This window comes from Fusarium proliferatum (genome assembly GCF_900067095.1).
Source record: "Fusarium proliferatum ET1 genome assembly, contig: FPRO_scaffold001, whole genome shotgun sequence".
Taxonomy (NCBI): Eukaryota; Fungi; Ascomycota; class Sordariomycetes; order Hypocreales; family Nectriaceae; genus Fusarium; species Fusarium proliferatum.
In genome coordinates, this window is record NW_022194790.1 from 2376781 (window position 1) to 2400001 (window position 23221).

The 23221-nt window shown below is 50.3% G+C and overlaps 7 protein-coding genes across 7 annotated transcripts; 4 read left to right on the forward strand and 3 right to left on the reverse strand.

Moving 5' to 3' along the window:
- Positions 1–1185: 1185 nt before the first annotated feature.
- On the reverse strand, positions 1186–3541 carry FPRO_01307 (uncharacterized protein; the record flags this gene model as incomplete). The annotated part of the gene is made up of 6 exons (XM_031232928.1): positions 1186–1212; positions 1268–1705; positions 1758–2981; positions 3132–3292; positions 3353–3369; positions 3489–3541. 6 exons carry the CDS (start codon positions 3539–3541, stop codon positions 1186–1188), a joined length of 1920 nt encoding a protein of 639 aa, XP_031075166.1.
- Positions 3542–8534: 4993 nt separating this feature from the next.
- FPRO_01306 (uncharacterized protein) lies at positions 8535–9672 on the forward strand (the record flags this gene model as incomplete). The annotated part of the gene is made up of 2 exons (XM_031232939.1): positions 8535–8911; positions 8970–9672. The coding sequence occupies 2 exons, from the start codon at positions 8535–8537 to the stop codon at positions 9670–9672; spliced, it is 1080 nt and encodes a 359-aa protein (XP_031075167.1).
- A 735-nt stretch (positions 9673–10407) lies between these two features.
- On the forward strand, positions 10408–12170 carry FPRO_01305 (uncharacterized protein; the record flags this gene model as incomplete). The annotated part of the gene is made up of 2 exons (XM_031232950.1): positions 10408–10783; positions 10834–12170. The coding sequence occupies 2 exons, from the start codon at positions 10408–10410 to the stop codon at positions 12168–12170; spliced, it is 1713 nt and encodes a 570-aa protein (XP_031075168.1).
- Positions 12171–12986: 816 nt separating this feature from the next.
- On the reverse strand, positions 12987–15613 carry FPRO_01304 (uncharacterized protein; the record flags this gene model as incomplete). Its single annotated transcript, XM_031232961.1, has 2 exons — positions 12987–14134; positions 14185–15613. The coding sequence occupies 2 exons, from the start codon at positions 15611–15613 to the stop codon at positions 12987–12989; spliced, it is 2577 nt and encodes an 858-aa protein (XP_031075169.1).
- A 962-nt stretch (positions 15614–16575) lies between these two features.
- On the forward strand, positions 16576–17283 carry FPRO_01303 (uncharacterized protein; the record flags this gene model as incomplete). Its single annotated transcript, XM_031232972.1, has 3 exons — positions 16576–16808; positions 16859–17119; positions 17199–17283. The coding sequence occupies 3 exons, from the start codon at positions 16576–16578 to the stop codon at positions 17281–17283; spliced, it is 579 nt and encodes a 192-aa protein (XP_031075170.1).
- Positions 17284–18318: 1035 nt separating this feature from the next.
- Positions 18319–19624, forward strand: FPRO_01302 (putative calmodulin-dependent protein kinase; the record flags this gene model as incomplete). Its single annotated transcript, XM_031232983.1, has 2 exons — positions 18319–18492; positions 18566–19624. The coding sequence occupies 2 exons, from the start codon at positions 18319–18321 to the stop codon at positions 19622–19624; spliced, it is 1233 nt and encodes a 410-aa protein (XP_031075171.1).
- A 1785-nt stretch (positions 19625–21409) lies between these two features.
- FPRO_01301 (putative aureobasidin-resistance protein) lies at positions 21410–22824 on the reverse strand (the record flags this gene model as incomplete). The annotated part of the gene is made up of 2 exons (XM_031232994.1): positions 21410–22361; positions 22412–22824. 2 exons carry the CDS (start codon positions 22822–22824, stop codon positions 21410–21412), a joined length of 1365 nt encoding a protein of 454 aa, XP_031075172.1.
- Between the last annotated feature and the right edge of the window lie 397 nt (positions 22825–23221).

Genomic DNA, 23221 nt, shown 5'->3' on the forward strand with positions numbered 1-23221 from the left:
TCACCTAAGCTTAGGCTAGATTTACCTAAGCATTCTTATCGCTTATGGTCAAGGTTCTGAGTTTTCTTCCCCCCCGTAGGTAGTCCGTACATACAGTACGTTGCATTACAGGTGAGACTCCCTGTCGTGCTGAGCCTCAACAACTCTACAGCTGAGAATTCTGCACTCTTCAGATCCGATTGGTTTTGATCAAAGCCCTTCCTTGAAACTTGAATGTATCCCGACGCTATGGCCCCTCGTATCTATACCCTATCACTGTCAAGTCTCGAGTATTAATTTTTTCTTTTTTATCTCGGTATCGAACCAACAAAAGGCAAATCATGTAGGTCACCTTGCTGGCCTGATGTGTGTATATGCTGTGTATGTTATTGCCCCTCTTCCCTCTCATAGGCTCGAACCCCCTTTTCACTCTTTGTAGTTGGCGGCGATACGTCATGACGTTAATTATTCTCTTTGAAACTATTGCTTTACTGACATCTTCGGTTTGGCTAGAACCAACCCTCAACTCCGTATACGTAAAAACAAGCCTCTTGTGTTTTTCTGCGCCGTTTCATCACCCCAGATGGTATATAATCGTACAAATAACGCAAAAGCCCCTCCCAAAACCAATAACACCGTGAGGACTGGGTATGACGCTTCCCAAGAACCCAAATCTCAGATCAGACCGCAACCCCAGTACTTTGTCTGCCTTTCGTATGCCTTCACCTCCCATGGTAACCCAGCCCTCAAAACCCCTGGTTCCAAAAAAAAGACAAAGAAAACAAAGGTAATGCGGTGAAAGCAATGTCGTTTGTACTCCTATAACCTCTATCCATGTTCCTTCATTCAACAAAGAGTTCGTGCGCAGAGAGGTGCCCAGATAGCGTTGTATATGTGCCAATCAGAGAGTCCAATTTCCACCGTCGTGGTCAGCCAGCCGTAGTTCGTCGTCGTGTTATACAAGAGAGCTTTTGAGAGTTCGCAGTTTCGTACAGATGGTTGCTCCAACCATGTCCAAGCGGGAATAGACATTAAGGGCTTCCAACCATGCCCATTTCGCATCACAGTCTGTTCGACTGTCTTCCTAAGACGTGCCTGAACAAGCCGCTTTTGCTTGTAGCGACTTTGCATGAGGACTTCCGCACTGCCTCCTCGCATATCTAGATCCTATTAATGTTGCAGACGTTGTTCTTCTTGGTGTAGTCGTCATCTTCGGAAGTTGATGATGGCAAGCTTTTCAAGTGTTAGCAAAGTGCAATTAAACAGAAGGTAACGTCCTCCGACTCACCCTACTATTGGAGCCATAGGCCAATTTATGGCCTTCAGCATCCCAGCACAAGCAGTGCTCATCTTCCTCGTCCGTCTCGGCACTGGCCTTGGGGCTGAGCCACCCTGGATGCACCGGTCGACTCCAGCTGGCTCGGGGCACAGCGTAACTTCCAACTTTCCAAATCAAAATCTGAGTTGATGTCGCGCCCGCGATAAATGCACCGTCAGGCGTGAAAGCGAGCCTCATAATTGGTGAATCCATGGTCAAGAAGCACTTGGGTTTGCTTTCGGGCATTCGAGCATTCCAGATAAGGATCGCACAGTCGTCTCCTCCAGTCGCAATTAAACGCTCGTCATCAGGTCCAGGTTGGTTTTCGGGCAGAGGCTGCCATTGCATCGCAGTGATGGTGCCTTGGTGCGCAGAGATGGACCTTCGATGACCACTCTCATCCCACAACTATACCAATTAGCATCTCTTTTCGACATATTACTCTAGAGTGTATACTTACATCAAGTGTACCCTTGTCGCTGGACGTAGCGGCCAGTCGCGAGCGTCCGTCGAAAAGAACCTGAGAAAATAGATCGTCGTCCTTGGTCTCAAATTTTCTGGCCTGCACTATCGTTGTTTCTGTGCATTGGAGGCATAGCATTAGGTCGCCACCACACAGCAAGAATTCCGCTTCCCCAGTCCAGGCGGCATCGAAAGGTGTAGCATCAATATTGTGGTCCGGGAGGACATACGACAGAGAGTTTCCGGCGGGCGGGTAGTGAACGGTAATAAGAGTACCACCCTTGTCCGGGGAAATGGCTAGTAGAGCTGTGTTGTTAGGGTTCCATAGCATCTTGATGATTGGAGGCTCTGATAATTCCATCGACTGTAAATGTGCGCCTTCAGCGGACCACACATTGATCGAGGCATGGTTCCTCGAGTCTGTGGCTACTGCAATTGCAGCGCCATCGCTGGTCCACGACATGGCCGTCGTTATGGTATCGCGGGGCACATCACGATCGATAAGGGAGTGACCTTGCGGTGACACGTGATCTTGTCCCGGCTCAAAGGGGCCCGCGCGAGGGACTGTCCAAACACGGGCTAGCGCATCGGTGCCACCAGCCGCGAGGATGGACGGATCTCTTGGGTTCCACTCACATCGCAAAAGGATGGGAGCATTATCTTGCCCAGAGGGCGAGGAAGGTGATGGCGTAGCGCCTCGGTCTCCCTGAATTTGATTCTGGCCGTCATATACCAAGCGGATAAAGGTCGTCTCTGGAGCCAGCTCCTCGACCTTGTCTACCTGGGTACCCTGTTCAGGGCCGTCAGTCCGTACCAGTGGCTCTGACGCTTGCTCACCCTCGAGAGGTGAAGGATATGCATGGTTATCAGGGTGATTGTCAATTTCCATAGGTGTCGTTACTGGTGCCGGTGCTGCTATGGTAGCATCCATCCCTGTTGCTGTTGCTGTTGTTGCCGTTGGTACTGATGCTGGCACCGTTGCTGTGGCCGGTGCGTCGGCGCCATTCTCCAATCCATTGCTTAACCGTTGTCGTTTTGCTGGCGACACATTCGATAATTGCTGAGGGGCACGTTTCCTCGAAACCTCCTCTTCAATGATGTCTTCTCCTTCCGCATCTTCCTCTTCATCTGCGTCAATTCTTCCCTGTGGGTGCGCGTCCAGAGGTCCAAAAATGCCCATCTGCAGCGAGTCGGCTGCATCCGCAGCTGCATCCTGAGGCAGCTGCATATGGTGAACTTTGTCAGCCTCTGACCGTTTTGGAAATTTGGCCTTGTCATGAATACAGCCCACCTCGCCTTAATGGGCGGGGGGAACAGGCGCAGCGCCGAAACTCTCGACAGATTGCCATGATTCCCCCAAAAGATTACTTACCAGTTTTCGTAAATGCTCACGCTCAAGCGCGTGGTAAACAAGGCCACGATTAATCACCGAAACCAATGCATGGCTCTTGACGTGAGGTGCAAAGGCGAATTCCCTGTGAGGTTGCTTGACGTGCCACTCCTTTTGAAATTTGGCAGCAGTCTCTCGATAATCTGTGGGCGAGTGTGGTTAGTTTAACTGTGGCGCCGTGAGCGCGCAGACGTAATACATACTGCCTTCAAGAAGAAATCTGTAGGCGCGCAGAAATTCATGGTCAGCAAGAAGGTCCAGCGGCAGGGAGAAAAAGTGATGGGGAGAAGGCGACTAGGCGCGGTGATTGCGAGTCGAGGACGCGAAGTAGTGACGAACCTCCAAACAAGAAAGTTGACTCTATCCGAGTCGAGGAATTCCTTAGCGACCATGGTCCCAGAGAGCGCCGCAAGAGGCGCAGAGTCGCTGAAGGGTCGCAGTTGGCAATGTGAAAAGGAGTTCAAGACAGCAGTTGGCAGGCTCCCGGGAAGCCAACCTATTCTCGAGGGCGAGGCTGGATTATTCGATGCTGTTTATGGGGTTTGTCCGAGGAAAGGTAAGTGAAGATGCAAAAGAAAGATGAAATTCAAGGTTCCAGTCGGGGCGGTGATGAGTGGGTACGTACCTCCCTCCTCTACCGCCCCTGTACTGTGCTGTACCTTAGGTCACTCCCGTCCCAGCCCAGCCCGAGATTCAATCAATGCTTCTGCTCTTGTGCAAGGTCCCTAACAGGCACAACCAAGCTAGCACAGGATCAGGTCGTTCTGCCTGTGGCTCTCTCCCCGTTTCTACTAGCTCGAATTAGTTGGGGTGCTGCAAGGATTCATTGATGCATTGGATGGACTGGGAGGGTACGGATAACCTGGTCGAGGTACCCTTAAAACGCCAAGGATAAAGCGACATTGCTCATGCTGGAGCTACGGGGCCTTTACGGGGAGCTAGGCACGGGGCTGACTGGGGGGGGGGGCAATTTGCAGGTACAATAGAACCATCCAATCCATCCAATTCGTTCGATCCACGAATAGCCCCAAGGATTCCAGTGATGCGATACGGACTAGGGAGGCTGATAAGCAGAGCAACGGTAAACAGCGTGATCGGACAAGAATACTCGTGGCATCTGCTCTCGTCAAATAGCGGGATGACGACCAAAAAGCACAAAACGTCCAGGTGGTACGCCCTAAACTCACGTATTACCGAGATGCTTTTGGGTGCAAGGGAGCTAACCCACTGAACGGCGGGCTTGAAATGGAACAGGCGCTAGCGAACGCCAGGTCGAAGGATGGAAAAACAGACAGAACTGGACTCTCCAACAAAGTCGTTCTCTACTTTGGAGGAGAAAAACAGTGACACCCATGTCTGGCGCGCTGCTAAAAGTATCGGTACTTTGAAGATGGTGGAGTGGCAGCTAATCGATTCGCTGAGCAGGGGTCGTGGACCTGCGGATTGTGGACCTTGAATGCTCGGACAAGCAGGGGTTTGCTGTGAGCATTTGAAGGTCCTTGAACCCGTTTGGGCCATGGCGGATATTGATGGTGAAATGTAACCTCCAAGATCATTGATGACTGAAATAACAGCACGCACCCCCTGCCTCTAGCCATGACCGTGCCACATTGAAGACAACGGCAGATATCCCTGGCCTGGTCTGGTCTGTTCAGTTGTTGGCCATTCCATCATCGCTAGGTTCGTCTTCAACAGAAGCAGGCGTCCGTCCACCAGAATGGTAAGGTTTCGAAGATCATACCCCTTGTTGGATGATGACACTCGAGAGCGACTGAGAACTGAGAACGAGGGGCAACCAACGGGTCAAAGCCAGGAAAGGATTGCTTCATCTCTTCCCCTTCGCTCATTTGCTGCCTGCTCTGCTCTGTCTCTATCAGCAGCAGAAAACCAGCCAAGCAAGCAACTCTGTTATCGCTCGTCATCAATTAGATTACGCCCCTGCCGCTGCGAGTGTGATGGTGTTCCGTCAACGATTCCCCCCCAGTTTGTGCATGAGGCTTCTTAAATCCTTGCCCAATCATATGACGTCGGCTGCCTTAGTCACGGCTAGCCCGCGTTCAATGCCATGCCATGCTTCAGGGCTTGGGCTGATGCATTTTGCCTTTCCTCCCAAAAATCTGAGACGGACGGATGCAGATCGGCCACGACAGGGGTAGGGCCATGGAGGTTCAACATTCGAAGCTTGGGTCAAGGCTTCAAGACCTCGCTCGACTTGATCGATGTACCTCTACTTGAACATGTGTCAGGTTCTGTCCCCCGCCCATAGGTCCCTTTCACCCCTGCGGTACTCACTCCAATTCGAGGTCGTAATGTCACAATGGGCTACAGAATCCGAGTCCAATTTGGCCTCATTGTTTCTGGACTCGCCATGCCACGATTTGGTAGAGGCAGCAGCTCGTTGTTGCTACCTAATCTCTTACCTGGGAAGAACGACGAAGCAATGGAGCAAAAGCCCCTCAGCGATATCCGTCACCACCTCCACCTCAACTCAACTCAACCTTCCGTCGAACCAGTCTGGGGAGGCGAATGGATGGTTCAAGACAAGCCCACAATCGACAGGCCCACTAAAAACACCGGCTTGCCTTGCCTAGGGGAGGAAAGAAAAGCCAGGACCTTGATTCTAAATGACAAAAAGACTTAGGTAACTTTACAAAAATTTAGGATATCACTTGCCGAGTTTATTTTGACACTCTACAGTAAGGTCCAGTATTTTCTTGCTCCTCGAGGGCTTGCCTTGCACGCTGCACGCCTGGCTCCCACAGCTCCGGACGGGCAGATGCCACCACGGACAAGCTGCATGGATGCCACACCCAATGTCATCTAGTCCATTCTGAGCATCCATCCATCCATCCAACAGTCTCTGCGTGACATGATATGCACAACTCGCTACGCTCACCGATAGCCGCCAGGCAGGCAGAGAGAAAGACAAACGTACTCACTCACTCGCAGTCTGCAGATTCACTGATCAACTGTTGCAAGGACAAGCAGGGCTACAGACTGCAGGGCATGCTCACGACTTGGCTTGGTTCCATTGCTTGCTTGTCAGGCTGCCAGCGTCATCTCCAAACTGCAGTCATAAGCTGTGCAACTGCTCAAAACCCTCGCAACATCTCGTGTAACCGAGACAAAGACTGTTGTCAGCGACTGTGCACAGAGAAACATTGCAAATAGAATGTTTGGCCCGTCCCGTCTATCGAAAAAAGGTGCTCTTGCTCACTCACAGCCCTGTCTGAACTCTCGTCATTACGTGGCAATACTCTAGCTCGCGCAAAGGGGCCGCCAAGCAGCCAGCCCACCATACGAACCGGGGCCAGCGGCTGCCCATGCCCGGGTCTTCGAACCGCCAGCTTAGTAGTCTTTTTTTTTTTTTTAAGGATCGTGGTTTCAACTGTTTCGCGAAGGCGACGCGACTTGAACAACCTCATCTTCGTCACCCAGGACAGGGAGCTGTAATCTCTTGGATGTACGGATACAGCATATCACCCCTAATTCGCTGCCTCAAAAGCGCCCACGAATGCACACCTTACTTCCACCCACACATGCACACAGTAGCCCACAACAAACCTCCGAACTTGGCGGGTACCCGCACCTTTCGACTTCGACAGGGTCCCGTGCTTTTCCTTTCTCCCTCTTCTGTTTTTATCATATCAATGCACAGACTTGATGATGATTTCAGTCTTTTGAGCCCCTCGCTCGTCCAGGACAGGAGCATCACCACCACCTATATTCATGATGTCCTCCATCCTAGAGGGTCTCATCCAGTATAAACACGCCATCATTTCAATGGCTCCTTGTCACGTGATTCATCCTGTTGCAAGCCTCCCGTGACATTCCCGAGGTTCTTGCTTGACCTTGTGCATCTCCCGTCGGTACTTGGACCCTCCACCAACGCAACATGGCCTGAGCCGTTGCTATCTCACAAATCTCCGGTTGCGTCACGACCAAGCAGCTCCCATTTTTTTATGTTGTAATTTTTGTTGGTATGTTGAAAATCGAGAATGACATTCGACTCGAGTGCCCTCGCCTCGGCAACGAAATAAGACCTTGGCAAGATGAAAGATGTGGCTGTCTATGCTTTGCCCTGCACGACATTCCAGAGTCGGGAGGCCCCACCGACTCCATTTGATGGATGTTCGAGAGGCACAGGGGAACAGCATCGACAATCTAAACGTTCTTGACCAATCAGACGTGAGTCAAGAATTAGTCGCGTCGAATGGCACCCGTCATCTTGTTCTCCGCCGAGGCCCCCGAACCTCGACCGAATTTAGCATCTCCATCTCCCCATTCAATATTGATGATAAAGGCAGACAGGGCGCGACATCAGTCATATTGAGTTCGATGGCCATGCATCTAAACATTGAGAGATATTCCCGGAGACAAGGGTTATTGAGTTCAGCGTGGCCTTGAATATGCAACGCTAACAGGTGAAACAGATGAAGTTTTCAGCAGAATCTCAATCTCAAACTCTAACCGTGGCTTTATCGCTAAAGATGTGGGCACTAGCGGATCAAGGACGTCAATCCTAATGGTCTTCCTTGCTGACAAAAGTCTCAAATCAAAGTCCCTCCGCTAAATGTCTAGATATTTAGTTTGTCCCGAGCGGACTGAGCTGATGATTTTCTGTGGATGATAGGATCTGGTATAGGGCTTGCATAAATCGGTGAACTTGGAAGTGATGGAGCTGTTTCATATACAGTAGATTTGGCGCAGCAATGTCTTGAACGTAGCCGCATCACGAAAGTCCCCACCGTCAGATCTTGAAACCTTGTGGTTCGTAGCACCAGCGTTCGTGAAGATCTCAAAGCGCGTCGAGTTTGATTGAGTTTCTCTAACAAAGTCAATAATACATATAGACGTCAATACTTGAACTGTTGGTCCGCAAAATAGTTGAAGTATCGCTTTAGGCTCACGGATCATACGTAAATGAGGAGAAAGAGGCCTCATCAAAATTAACTGATCAGGCGCTCAATGTGCAGGGGGGACCTGTTCACATTGCATGGGCGGGCGGTGTAATTGCAAGTTGTGGCTGCCTTAGGCTGCCGAATGAGCTGTGCGCCACAAGAGGCTGTGGTCCCCTAAAGTGGTGAGGCTGGCAACAGGGCGGCAGGGATAAGTTTACAGAGGACAGTTCAATTCTCGTGGCATCAAAGGGGATTCAAGAGAATAAAGACCTTGTAAAGGCCAGCGCCGACAACAAAAGCTTCCGATTACGACAATAGCTACAGCGCAAAAAGAATCACTATCAAGTATCAGATTGTTTGACGAATCGCCATTTAATATTGCCGATATATCGCGCCAACGGCCCAACATATCCAACCTGTGATAGCCTCAACGAGTTTGGAATAAGAGCCGATCCGAACCTGAAACCTACATAATCAAGTCACGATGCCGCCTCGAATAAATATTCCGCCGGTTACACGTATCCTTCTCATTGCTCTCCTAGGCCAGTCTATCCTCAGTGCTGCCATAAGGTATAGGCAATGGACTGCCAACGCAAACATCGTCATTCCCTACTTGACTCTGGTGCCGCAGTTGTCTATTATCTATCCCTGGACGTTCATAACATCAACTTTTGTCGAGAGCAATGTGTTTACGCTCGGTATTGCTGCCGTAACGATATACCACGGGGGACGGTATCTTGAGAGGGCATGGTCATCGGCCGAGCTGGCCAAGTTTGTCGCTATTGTATCGCTGGTTCCAAACTTCCTGACACTCTGCGTTATGGTGCTTTGCTTCACGCTTACACGTAATGAGAGCTGGACGTATGTATTATATTGCGCTCAAAGTGTCAAATGAAGAGAAACTGACATAGCTGTATAGCCTGACTGTCATTGCTGGGACTATTCCCGTTCAGATTGCTTTCCTCGTCGCTTTCAGCCAACTCGTCCCAGCGCATACCGTAACCCTCTTCCGCGGCGTCATATCTCTCCGAGTTCCTCGGTTTCCTCTCATCTACATCGGCGCCGTTTTCCTTCTCTCTCTTACGCCTCTCCTTACCAGAGCTGCTTTGTGGCTTGCCATCTTTGGATTCCTGACCAGCTGGACCTATCTCCGATTCTACAAGACTGTATTCCCCGACCTCGACTCGGCACAGGAAGCCTCCCTCCGCGGTGATGCGAGCGAGACGTTTGCGTTTGCCGAGTTCTTCCCCGGTCCGGTGAAGCCATTCGTCGCTGCCATCGCTGATCAGATCTTCCTGGTGATGGTTGCCATGAGGTTGTGTACGCCTTTCACACCGGCAGATGCCTCTCGGAACGACAGCCGGATCCATCGGACTGCCCCTGGAGGCGCTCGCGCAGAGGCCGAGAGGAGAAGAGCCATTGCCCTCAGGGCGCTAGATCAGAGACTACACGCCGCTACAAGCAATCAGCCAGCGCAGAAACCAGCCCAGGCAAACCGACCGACAGGTCCAACAGTGCAAAGCCAGCCTCAGCCGGCTACACAGACTGCCATGACATCGTCACCCGGCCCCATGCTTGGCGAGACCAAGTTCGAACCTGATCATGACGATGCGAAGAGCTAAATTCTGCCTTATTTTCTAGAGTAACATACAGCCATTGTGATATGGGAGGGTTGTAATGTGCCTTGTACGGTTTAATTCGAGCCCACCTTGTTGGAGACAATGACTGACCGTGGACGCAGAGTCGCCAGCAACGGTTTTGATAGATAAAGAGTTTGACGATTGGCATTGCTAGTGGAGCTCTGGTGTTATGATGGTTTTCTGGGCTTTCCTTCGCAGTCTGGTCCGTCCAAATCCTGATTAGGATGTCGTGGGATGGACTGGTATGCACGAGGAATGTTTGGTTCAAGTTACTTAATCATGAATATCAAGATTAGAGTATCATGATCATCTATCATCATGTGGAAATCAACAACTCAAGTCAAATTCTCGTATTTCGATGCTTACGCTGCAAAAGTATCCAGATTTGAATCAATCTACCAATCGTACCTTTGTTGCTTGCTTTCAAAGCCCCTACCTATAGTAGCCATCATGCAGGGTAGGTTGTAGATCGGAGTGCCTAAGGTGCTGACCAATGAGGTCGATGCAATTTGCATGCTGTCCTCCCTGGAGGTTGTTGACCAAACCAATCATGAATTCACGTATCTTATCCCCCTGAGCTATATTCATCAACGAGGACCTAATAAATACACGAATGTAGCCATATCTCATCCAATTGACTTGTATAGTGCTGGTTCCTCTCATCAAAAGCCGTGCGAGCTCTTCCTCCAATTCTGGCCAAAGGCAACATAACTCATGATGGGCTGGCCATATGAGTTCCTCACTCTAACCGATGAGGAGAAGCACCAACGTCGTCTGAGCCTCGATTACTACGCATATATAGCACATCTCTCTGCCTTTGTACCGGCGCTATTATTTCTCGTCGTTCGATTCATCAATCGTGTGCGCAAGGGCCGCAACAGCGGGTATCTTCAAGTTCCAGGTTCACCAGGCGTCAAAGCGAATCGACAACGATGGATCTCTAGAGTTATGGAGAAAGGGCCTATTGTGAAGTGGTGGCTGGGTGAGGACGTGGTATTCATGGGAAGTCATTGGGGACAACGTGATGAATGGGTTTTGGGTACTGCTTGGACAGTTTGGTTGTTAGTCTTGAGCGTTCGTGGCACAGGAAAGGGTATGTAAAGTCCGTCTCTGATTCATATGAGCTTGTTGCTGACAGTACAGACTATCTTCATCTCACAAAGCGAGTGGGCATCGTTGCAACATCTCAGATGCCTATTCAGTATCTCCTGGCTCTCAAAGCGCTCAACCCTTACGCATACCTGCTTCACTCATCTCACGAACATCTCAATCGATATCATCGTGTGCTTGGTCGCATTATCTACTCCCTGCTCATACTTCATGCCATCTTATACAACGTCTTCTTCATAGAGTCTGGAATATGGTTCAAACGCTTCTTCGCCCCGGTTGTATTTGCAGGCGTTGCTGGCTTCACTGTTCTCCATGTGCTTAACGGTACGGCAATGGCTCGCGTTCGTCAGGATTCATACCGACTCTTCTTCATCGTTCACCTCTTGGGAGCCTTTGCTATCCCCCCATTAATCTACTATCATGCACCGTCCTCGCGATTCTATATTGCCGAGGCCGTTGGTGTCTTCGTTCTTGACCTTGCAGCACGAAAGATGACCACAATCACGGCTCCCGCTATTATCGAAGCTATCCCTGGCACAAGTCTCGTCAAAGTCTCTGCCAAGCTTCCAGCGCCAAAGATTGCCAAGTACACCGCTCGCCCAGGATCTCACATCTATCTTAACGTCCCTGCGGCTTCCCGACCAGGAATTGGGCAATTCTCGGCTCCTTATCTCGTCTTTGAGTTTCTTTACAATCCCTTCACTGTGGCATCTACCAACCAGGAGACGGGTGAGTTGACATTTGTCGCACGCACAAGAAATGGCCCCATGACGAACCGTCTGCACCATCTATCCTCGAGTACCAACGCTGGAGGGTCGGCTGAGAAGGTTGAACTCAATATTGAGGGTCCTTATGGTGCCATTGGAAAGACATTCAACGACCTCATCAATTCAGGTATCAATCGTATACTCATTGTGGCCGGTGGTGTGGGGGCAACCTTTGCTGTACCACTCTATCACGCTGCTCTAGCTGAGAACTCTACCACAAATGTCCAGCTCGTTTGGGCCATTCGAAGTGCCGGCGACGCAACCTGGGCCGCCTCAACTCCCACTGGCAAGTCTCTTCTCGACGATGATCAAGTGCAGCTCTTCCTCACAGGAGACATGGGTGTTGCCAATGACAACGACAACGCAGCTGGCGTTGAAATGAACAATTTATCTCAACAGAGCACTCGTCCTGTCATTCGAAACAGCAAAAGGCCTGATCTACAAAGGATTGTTGACGATACGTTCCAAAAGGCCCAGCAGGATAGTGTGGCTATTCTGGTCTGCGGTCCTGTTGAGATGAGCCGAGACCTACGCAAGAGTGTGACGCCGTGGGTGATGAAAGGACGCAAAGTCTGGTGGCACAATGAAAGTTTTGGATGGTAGGGGGAAATACAATGTATGATGAACGCCATGGCTGTTCCTTTTCAGCCTGAAGTATGTTGGTTGAGAGTCATGTGTTTGCAAATAGATCACCTAAAACAGCAGCGGCTTGGTTGTAAGCCTTGCGAATCTCCATAACTTCCACAACCCAACTTAGATTGCCATGTCGAGCTAGAGTTAGCTGCTCCGCGACCCCTGGGCCGTCTTGACGGTGGTTGGTATAAAGGCATTGTGGCGTGTATAAAGTTGTAGAGACGGTTATGCCTCATGGAGAAAACCTTCTACCGCTGGGGCCTGGTTCAAGAGGTCAGTCATGCTCCCACAAACCTGGCATTACAGGGAAACTCGAAAAAAATAGGAAGCTGCTCCAATAGTGAGCGCACTATGAATATCTAAAGACCACATTGGGTATCTTAGGTTCAAAACACCAGCCATACCTCATCCCAGAGCAATTCGGTATAGAACGCACACCAATACAACACCGCCGTCATTATAGGCCATACTATCATATTCTATGCTCGTGCGAGGTGCACTCTCCTCCTTGCTAAGCCACCGTAATAGCCATCAAGAATTTCGTCCATCAACGCCTCACCCATCTTCCGATCCTTACTAATAACGCACCACACTCCGTTGTCTAACCCCAAGTAGGGATGCCGTTAAGACGACATGAAATCTAGAATATGAATAAACAAGAACAAGAAAATATCAGAAATTCCAGCGTCTAAAAGAAACCGTAACCTTGGTGGTATCATAAGAGGGTGCCATCAGTCACACTCAATATCTCATCTCCATCGAGAGCTCACAGATTGTCGTTCAGTCTCACTGCCGGTATCTAGCCAGCTGCGCCATGATGTTCTGAACTTGAACCGCTGCATCTCCGTTCGACGGTGGCTGTGGCATATGCCCGTAGGAAGCTCCATATGGGCCTGAAGGGTGCTGCTGTTGTTGATGTTGCGGCACCGCGCCATTCCCACCCAGACTTCCAAGTAGTGCCTGGATGTCAGGTTGAGGTGCTCCAGCGGCTGCTGCACTCGTGCCACCTTGAGCAGGCGCTGGGTTTTGGGCGCCCCCTTGAACCTGTGCGAGCAAATGCTGAAGGGACGCAGGGTCGAGCTGACCCATCATGGTCGCAATGTCAGCGACGTTGACTGGAGGAGACTGCTGTTGACCGTAATGTGCGGGAGGCGGAGGGCCAGGGTAACTGGCCGCAGGCGCTTGATACGGAGGCTGGCCTCCATAAGGAGCACTGCCATAGCCATTTCCTCGGTATGTTTGACCATAGTTAGGAGGACCTCCTGATGCCTTGGCTTGAAGGATAACCTTGGCTGCAGTTGTGGGGTCCAGGTTTTCGTACTGATCATATCGAACATTGTTGGAGCCGGCGGAGCGATCAAAGGCCTGTACCGGAATCTTGCCTGAGCTTTGCGCTCGAATATCGAGATCGACAACGGCATGGACACCTTCGGCCGCTTGCCGCTGTACTACCATGTCCTTGGGTATCCTAGGATGCAGGAACATAACCTCAGACCTAAGACCTTGGGACTTGAAAGCTTGCTCCACCCAGTTGACAAAGTCGCGATTTACGTCTGGCTGAAGGATGACCTGTACGTCAGGGACATCAGCGCCATACCTCCGTGGGAGATCAAGCTCAGCCTCATGTCGGGGTCGCCCATAAGGGCTCGGGCTTCTTCGCCGATAATTGTTGTCCTTGCCGTTGCGACCGTAGCCCGGGGACCGAGATCGTGCACGTCCCCTGCTGCTGTCATAAAAGCCTCGATCTCGACCATACGACTCCTCTCTTCCGTACTCGTTGCGATGAGGAGAATGACCGCGACTAGATCGATAATCATCCCGGGTTTGGTGGCCTTGCCGTTCATTTCGGCGACCACTGTCGCGGGTTTTGTTCCTGTCTGGGCTTCGAGTCTTGTCCTTTTTCGACTTGTCCTGGGCACGCGATACTTCTAGATCTTGACAGTGTTAGAATCACAATATGTAAAGACCAATAAGCATTACTTACGGATTCTACGACCCTTTATTTCGATGCCTTGCAGATTATCCATCGCTCTCTGTCCTTCCTCGATAGAATGGTACTGGACGAAGCCGTACGCAGATTTGAGTGAGATTTGGGCAATCCTTCCGAACCGATGAAATAGATCGAAGACATCCTGTTTTGACACCTTATCGCTCGAGAGATTACCTGTAGCGAATATGTGAGCGCCATTTTTGGACGCGCCGGACGCGGATCGTGTACCAATAAAAATCCGTGAACCCTCTGGGAAACGGTCCCATTTGGCCTCAGCTATATATTGGTTTTCGTCGGCTAAGAATTGGTTCCATTGGCGCTCATATTCGGAATCTTGGGCTTGATCAGTATTATAGAGAGTAGGTTTGGGCGGGTATGGAGGAGCGTTCATAGAAGTGATGGCAACAGGCGCCTGGAGACCGGAGCCAAGCGGAACCGGAAATTCACCCAGAGCATCAGGGACTGCAGCAGGTGCGCCGGTTGCCACATAAGTGGATGGCCGCCCGGGCGTGGGGGGCGCAGCTAGGTTCGAGGGAATACTGGCATTGATGCTAGGTGGGTGGTGCTGCGAGGCATAGGTCTGAGGAATTGCCTGTGATAGCGGAGGCCTCGGTGGAAGAGAAGCTGACGACGAGAAGGCTGAAGACGGAATAGCAGACTCGAGAGAATGTTCACCTAAGACGGACGGAGCATAATGTGTGTTGGGGTTGGAAGGCGCTGTGAGATCAGCAACCAGGCGTTGAATATCAGCTGAAGGACTGGCAGCGTTACTGGCGCCCGGCTTAGTCGTGCTTGGAGACGACGTTTGCTGGTTGGATGGCTGCGACGTAAAGGTATTCGCGACGCCAGCAGCTTGAGCTTCGGAGGAAGCATTGGAAGTAGTTGATGTCGCAGATTGGCCTGGCTGGGCCGACAAGGATGATTCATGAACGACATGGGAGACTTGAGATGTGCGATTTGTCAAATGATCGGATGAAAGAGAAATTTCGTTGGATTCTCGTGGCAGCGATGATACATCTTGTGGTTCGACGACTCCGTCTTCACCCTCCTCCGTCCCAATTGGTGAATCAAAAGTTTTTGCGTAATCGTCATTGCTGTCGGGAAGTTCTGGCTCAACCTGAGGCTGCGGCACTTGCTGGGCGGCCACGTCTGTGTCGTCTTCACCATAAGGGTCGTTGAGGCTGTCGTCATCTACGATATCGTCATCACCACCAGCCTCTGATATGGGCTCAAGATTAGGGGCCTTGTTGATAGAGCCATTGGCGTCGGCAGCGGCAGCGGCAGCGGCAGCAACCATGGCGTCGATAGTCTCGACGGTCTCTTGAAGCACAGGGACCGCCAACGAGGTGGCGGAATGAACAGGTGATGGGGAGACCGGGGAGAGGTTGGCAGTCGCCTGAAGCTCTGCCTCGGGTTCTGTCATTTAATTAAGGCTGGGATTGAAGATTGGTGTGCAGTATCTGGGACGACCTTCTGAAGCAGGGCGGGTCGTACAAACAATGCGAACCAAGAGATGGTGCAACTGAAGATCGAACAAATGAGCTTGGCTCCTTGGTCAGTGAGAAGTGCCGCCAGGCGATGGCCTGGCGCAAGACGGAAGCTGGAAGCGTGATGGAATAGACGGAGTGGCGGTCAAAGCACCTCCAGACGAAATACGAAAAGGTCGACTTGTAGACCAAATGGACGCGGGATAAAAAGCCACAAGAGAATCGGCACTCTCACCAGGTGGTGGTCACTAGAAATACAGACGACTCGACCAGCTTTTTTGACAGGGGAGACAGTCGGGTAGAGGGTTTTGCGACGTCGGAGCTTGGCTAATCGCGCCAAATGAGTTGAGTTCTCCAGAAGACTGGGGCTCAGACACGGGCACGTGAGAGCAGATGAAGATGGACTAGGTAAAGAAAAGATCTAGGTAGTCGCGACACCAAGAGCATTGAAGATGGCGGCACGAGTGAAGTCGACGATGTGTTGAGGGAAATGAGCAGATGAAGGTTGAAAAGGTGAGGTAGGTACCTAGGTAGGTCGATTAGGTTAAGTAAGGTAAGGTAAGGCCAGGCCTAGCAGGGCAAGTCAGAGACCGAGACAGGTGAAAGGCTGGGTTTCGGGGTCCCAATTGAGGCTGATCGGGCGCAGGCGTGAACCGCAGCTAACGACAGGCTAGTCCAGAATTGGCAAGGCGGTCAACAAACCATTTGTGTTTGGCTCACAACCAAGATCTCAGCCACAGACAAGCATCAGGCGAAAGCCAAGAGTTTGAGAGACCCAAACTTCAGGTGTTATATGAGACATTGAACTCAGAAGAATTTTCAGACCGGATTATTCTTCTATTCTTTATCTCGGCCTGTCAGATGTAATATACAGACCGTTCGATTGTTACACTTCACCATGCTTCAGCGACACTTTGCTCTGGCGCCGCGTCTGAGAATTGTTCCAGCATATCTGACAAGCCGTCCATTTGCGCCTCGGTTCAAGAGATACCAGGCTTTCGACACCGGGCTCGATCAAGAGGCTCTTTCTGAAGCTCGCTCGTGGTTTGAATCTTTCAGCTCAACGCAACTACCGAAAGGAAATACCACATACGCCCGCTCGAGTGGACCAGGAGGTCAACATGTCAATAAGTACACACGTAATTACATCCAAGCAAGTCGTTAGCACTCACAGGTGAAAGGACCGAAACAAAAGCAATTACAGCATATCCACTAGGACAATTATTGTCTGTACTCCCCAAGTCATTACATCCTGGTATTCGCAAGTCCAGGTACTACACAGCAACCAATGACTCTTTGACTTTCCAAGCGCAAGATTCACGATCACGGGATGCGAATGCAGAAGATAACAGAAGAAAGCTGATTGAGGAGATAACAAGCATCTACAAAGATGTGATACCTGCTGAAACAAGCGCAGAAAAGAAAAAGAAACATGAGGAGATGTCAGTTGCTTTCTTTGTTATAAAAAAATAAAAAAATAAAAAAATAAAAAAATAAAAAACAATTGCTAACATCAATTAGTGGCAGAAGATTCCACGAAACAAGGATAAAACAGAAGAAGTTTACCAGCGCAAAGAAACAATCACGGAGAGGGCCTTCTGATTGAGCAAACATTAGTCAAGCAAAGCGAGACAAAGTCTGCAGTATTGAAATGATGGCGATATAGATATATATCTTTATCTTTACCTAGCTTGCGAAGAGGTATGTAGATTGAGTACGGCCCTCGGTATAATTCTGGACACTTAATACTCAAAAGAAACATACTGGTCTTCCTCGAGGCTACCAAACAGTACCGAAGTTTAGATGGGAAAAGCCAAAATTGTACACGCAAGTTAAAAGAAAGGAAGCTGTCACTGTTTGTTTTAGTTAGAAAGCGAACAATTGCGGCAGATGATCCAAGGTTTCTCGGTAGGTAGGTGACTACTGCGCCTCGGTGTCAGTAGAGCGACTAAAAAGAGACACTACAAGAACAGAGCATCAGTGAGCTCACGGAATAGAAACCCCAATTATGATGTGTTCAAAGGCGAAATATCGTCATTGTCACTCCGCACCATTGATAGGGAAGGGTCGTTGACTGCCCTACCTCCTTTTATGCACGGTACCTAGCCCTGTGAATATGAGGCAGCTCACCACTGAGAAGGGATACGGATAGGCACTTGATGGCCTGGCATTCATACTTGTAATCACGGCTGGGCACCAATTCTTCTCGTACCTATCATTAAGGGTCCAGAACGAAAACGCCTTGAGCATTTATTGTCCATTGTCATTCTCTCACCCATCCCGTCCATATTTCAGCTAGACTTTGTCTGACACAACCCCACCCACCACCACCACCTCTTTAGCCCCGACCCTTCTGACCAACCCAACCGAACCCCTTCACTTCAGCCCATCAGCATCGCCATCTCGACTGCTGATATCTACTCTCTTCAGCTCAGTTGTTCTCGATTTCTGTGTTTCTCCCTTCAACAACAGGCACCCGATTCTCCGAACCAGACAGTTCTATTATATTTCATACTTCACCCAGACGCCGCGAGACAGTCAACCCCCCTCTATTTCGCACCTGTACGCTCTGCGGGGCATCGCGATCTTCTTATCACCTCTCCGCCTCGACTTCTCCCAACTCCTACGCCATATTCTCACAATGGACTCTGCAGCCCGCCAACAGCCTCAAGTCCAGCCTTGTAGATACAAGGTTGGCAAGACACTGGGAGCTGGCTCATACTCCGTCGTCAAAGAATGTGTCCACATAGACACTGGTCGTTACTATGCTGCCAAGGTCATCAACAAGCGGCTCATGGCTGGTCGCGAACACATGGTGAGGATTGCTTTATTGTGCTCTGGTACTCCAGTTCCGTTTTCCTTTTCTAATACGCCATGCGCAATGATAGGTTCGCAACGAAATCGCCGTGCTCAAGAAGGTCTCCATGGGCCACCAAAATATCCTTACTCTTGTCGACTATTTCGAGACCATGAACAATCTGTACCTCGTCACCGATCTTGCACTAGGAGGTGAGCTTTTCGATCGGATCTGCCGAAAAGGATCCTATTTTGAGTCAGATGCTGCCGATTTGGTTCGCGCCACATTGTCAGCTGTCGCTTACCTCCATGACCATGGTATCGTCCATCGCGACTTGAAGCCTGAAAATCTACTCTTCCGAACCCCCGAGGACAACGCAGACTTGCTTATTGCAGACTTTGGACTTTCACGAATTATGGATGAGGAACAGTTCCACGTTCTGACTACGACCTGTGGTACTCCCGGATACATGGCTCCCGAGATTTTCAAGAAGACAGGTCATGGCAAGCCTGTAGATCTCTGGGCTCTCGGGGTCATCACCTACTTCTTGCTTTGCGGTTATACCCCTTTCGATCGCGACTCTGACTTTGAGGAGATGCAGGCCATTCTCAACGCAGATTATAGTTTCACACCTATTGAATACTGGCGCGGCGTTTCCAGCCACGCCAAGGACTTCATCCAGCGCTGCCTGACTATCGATTCTACTAAGCGTATCACTGCCCATGAGGCTCTCCAGCATCCATTCGTCGCCGGCTTTATCAATGCCGAGGGAGAGAGCCAGAACCTTCTGCCTAATATCAAGAAGAACTTCAACGCTCGCCGGACTCTACATGCAGCCATTGATACTGTTCGTGCTATCAATAAGCTGCGTGAGGCTCAAAGTGGGATGATGGATGGAGCTCGTTCAAAGGAACCCAGCCGTGGCGCTGCGCGACAGCAGCCGCCTACCAACAAGAAGGGAGATAGTGCCATCTCAATGGGCAGCAACCAACCTAAGGATAGTGGATATGGAACCCAGACAGAGACGGACGTCGTTATGGGCAACACATCAGCATCCAATGTCCCCTCTTCATTGCAGCCTGGAAACAGCGGAAATAGGGTCATCGAGACATCCAAGGGACTTTGGAGTGCGCCTGCGCCAAAGAGGTAGAACCAGAATGGTGACGATGTGTCTGAGTTATTTAGAAATCTGCGAAGGGGATATATCAAAGGAAAGCCACCTATGGTGAGACGAAAACATGCTAGAAGAATGATGGTTCAACGTTATGAGGAGGACATTTTGTAACCCGGCATTTACGTTATGAAGCGGGCGAACAAGGACATACGCATGTGCAATGAGGAGGGGAGCGAGGACCAACAGCGATTTGGGTACATGTATTTTCAACAACGGACCGCAGGCACGCCGTTTGCAACGACTGGGAGGAAGAATCAGTATATCCTATTTTCCATACATTTTCCCTTTCTATCTCAAGCATGATCTTGGTATTTGCAACACCTTTTTGCGAATTCTCCTTTTCCAGGTGCTTTGCTCTAGAGACCGGTGACTTCGAAGCCCATGTCAGACACAAATCACAGGTTCGCATTAAACAGATCCTCGGTCACTTTGACGTCTATGCTTCCTCTAGCCATTATCACTGCTTGTGTTCTTTTGGGGAAGATGAGTTTCTGAGAGATGGGCTTACGGCCTGTAACCCCTGTGATCCACTCGGCATCGAGTATAATATACCCTCAGTGACTCTCGCGTGTTCACAGTAGCAGGTATTAGGCGGAATAGGGTTATTTAATATCGTGTGACCCTGATATTTGTTGTGCCAGAGTGCCTTTTACTGACAAATGTGGAGAGCGCCTTGTATCAAATACTGTTCTCAAAGGCATGAATGGATTAGGTCAGAGTTGGAAATTCTCTCGCTTGGAAGTTGAGCAGAGACCGAGAGTTTCAAATCACATTGTACGACTTAGACTACTGATACTTGCGTACAACCTAGAAGACCGGACCGACGAATTGACACTGATACTTCTTAAACCATGACAAAGCGAATTAGAAGAAACAGCACTTGTGTATGCCAAGAGGTCAAGAGTGCCGTGCAGACTTGGCGTTCCTGATGCCGCTGAACAGAAGTGGGAGGAATTTCTTGAGCTAGATGAAGATCGACATGTTGATATTTGGATATCATAAACGGGCCCACCTGATCGCGTGCCACCTACAACGGCACTTGAACCATGGACGTCAAGCTGCACATTGGTACTCAGTGGGTATCATCAAGATTTACAGGGACTTTCAATCTGAGAACATGATGTGACAGGAACGTGCTGTCAATTCTTCTAGCTGCTAATATCTAGCGAATGGTATCTTTGGTATTCCTTTTCCTTTTGACCAAAGTCAGCCCACCTCCTTGCGCCGCCTGGTTTTTGCTCTCCAGGATCATCCAGGATTCGGCTGTGAGCCAGTCGTCCTTCATATCTCCTCCTCCTCATGAGTAGGGGGTGCTTTTATCATAAAGCAATGTCCTTCTCGAGTCGTCGTCCAGGCTCTCTAGCGAGCGTAACGATGCATGACATGGCGTCGTATCATGTCCATACACGAATTAAACTTCCTCTGGTTGTATACATTACTCTATTCAGTTCCGGTTTTGTCCTTCCGCAGGGTATACATTAAAATGGGACGCATCAGCCCCTTGAACCCATTATTACCGTTTGCCGTCTGGCCCTGACGGCCCTGCGTCAGAATCCAGTATCTGCCGTGGTAAAGCACCGTGTTGCGCCATTTCGCTGTGCCGATGAATGCCAAAGAGGTTATCAAAAAAAAAAATATAAGGTCGAAGATTAAAAAGGGTTCGGGGCATTAAATTCGTAAAATTCCCAACAAGTCGCTTCGTTTCCCCGGTCTGGGATGAGAGTGTCCGAGGGTAGCCGTATTATTAGTCAGTCGTGCCAATTACCGCACCACCACAACTTCACTCAACTCCACATCTCGAGCAGGAGCGTTGCCGTCCCAGAGCTGTCCATTGTTGTCCATATCCATGAGCATTCCGGGAAGGGCTTCTTCGGAGAGAGTAGGGCTTAGGGTTCCGCTACTAGAACTGCAGCTGGAGCTGGCAACAGTCCAGCCATCGCTGGAGTCGGCGCGAGGGCGTCCAAGCAGACCCATACCGAAGTACTCGCCATACTCCTCGTCAGAAATGGCGTTGCGGTCGCCGTACTCCACGTACTCGTATTCCCATCGCGTGATCTTTCCCTCCTGTCGTCGGGGTAACCATCGGGCCTTTGCTGCGTAGAAAAAGCAAGAGGCAATCAAGCCACCGACCACCAAGTCAATGGCATAATGGTGGCTGAGGTACATGGTGGCCCAGCAGACCCATCCAGCGTACATGATGAAGTAAGTTCGGAACTGGGGGAAACAGTGAGACATGAAAAGAGCCTCGAGAACGGCGTTCGCGGCGTGGAGCGAGGGGAAAGCACCGAAAGGAACAGGCGCAGTGCTGAAATTGGTCGTGTAGAGGTCGATGCCAAAAATGGCGTCGATGCGGGCGAGTCCAGCGGGAGATCCAGGCATGCCGTAGGCAGCAGGTTCAAGACCATGCTCCATCTCGTACCAAGGTGGCGCACAAGGGAAGAGAAGCTGGATGGTGACGCCCAGAATACTCATCCAGCCGAAGGTGCGAGCCCAGACAGGGGCGGTACCGGGGGCAGCGAAGACGAACATCAGCAGGGCGCAGACTACAGGAGCGCCAAAATGGCACAGGCCGTAGGGGATCCAGGCAAGAATGTCAAGAACCGAGTGTTGGTGAGCGGAGAGAATGCTCGACAGATTAGCACCGTACAAGACGTTCTCGAGGGCCGGTAGCACGCGGACCCAAATATGAGGTCGGTACTCGTTGGGGATGAATCTGAAGAATGTTAGCAGGCGACGAATTTGGCCTTTCAAATCAACACATACCGACTACAAAAAAAATACAGTAGCCACGTCCAGATTGTCACTGATGGCAAAAAGAATTGACGGGTGGCAGGCATGAGCAGAATCCAAACACTACCGATGATAGCCAGGAGCTTGACACCAGGAGCCGGAGGAGCAATCCAAAAGGAAAAGAGAATTAGGAGGCCAACGACAGCATATTGGAGATCCGACGTCCTCCAATGATGCTTCTGGAGATCTCGAACACCATCCCAGGCGTTGAAAGAGGTTTTGAGACTGGTGATCTCCTCATTACCAGGTCTCGATTTCGATTTAGTGCGTCGACGACCAATTCGATACCTGTGAGGAACAGTGTTGAGGAATGGCAGATTAACGTGCTCGGGCCAAAGTAGCTGGAGCTTGGGCTTCCCTGAAAGGGTGGCGGAGAAGTCGTTCATGGTGAAGGTCGAGAAGAGAGTTGTTTGGATCGACAGAACGGTGATTCGAAAGGGGGTGTGATGATTATTTGTAGCGTAGCGCAAGATAATTCTCGAAGAAATTCGTAACGCGTAGTCGGTAACCCAATATGAATACCCAAAAGCTACCTCATATCCAAGTTGACCTATTTACTTGACTTGCACGCATACAACGATGGTCGGAATCGTCGGGATGGCCGTCCAGAGCGATGGTTGTCGAGTCGCAGAGAAGGGAGGCAGCACGCGACAAGGACGCCACACACAAAGAAGATGTGAGGCTAGGACCTGAAGTCGTGACGGAGGAAGATAGATGCTTTAACAAGGTGCGAATCTAAGACGAAACCAAGCCGAGGATCGAGGAGAGAGAGAAAGGGAGGGA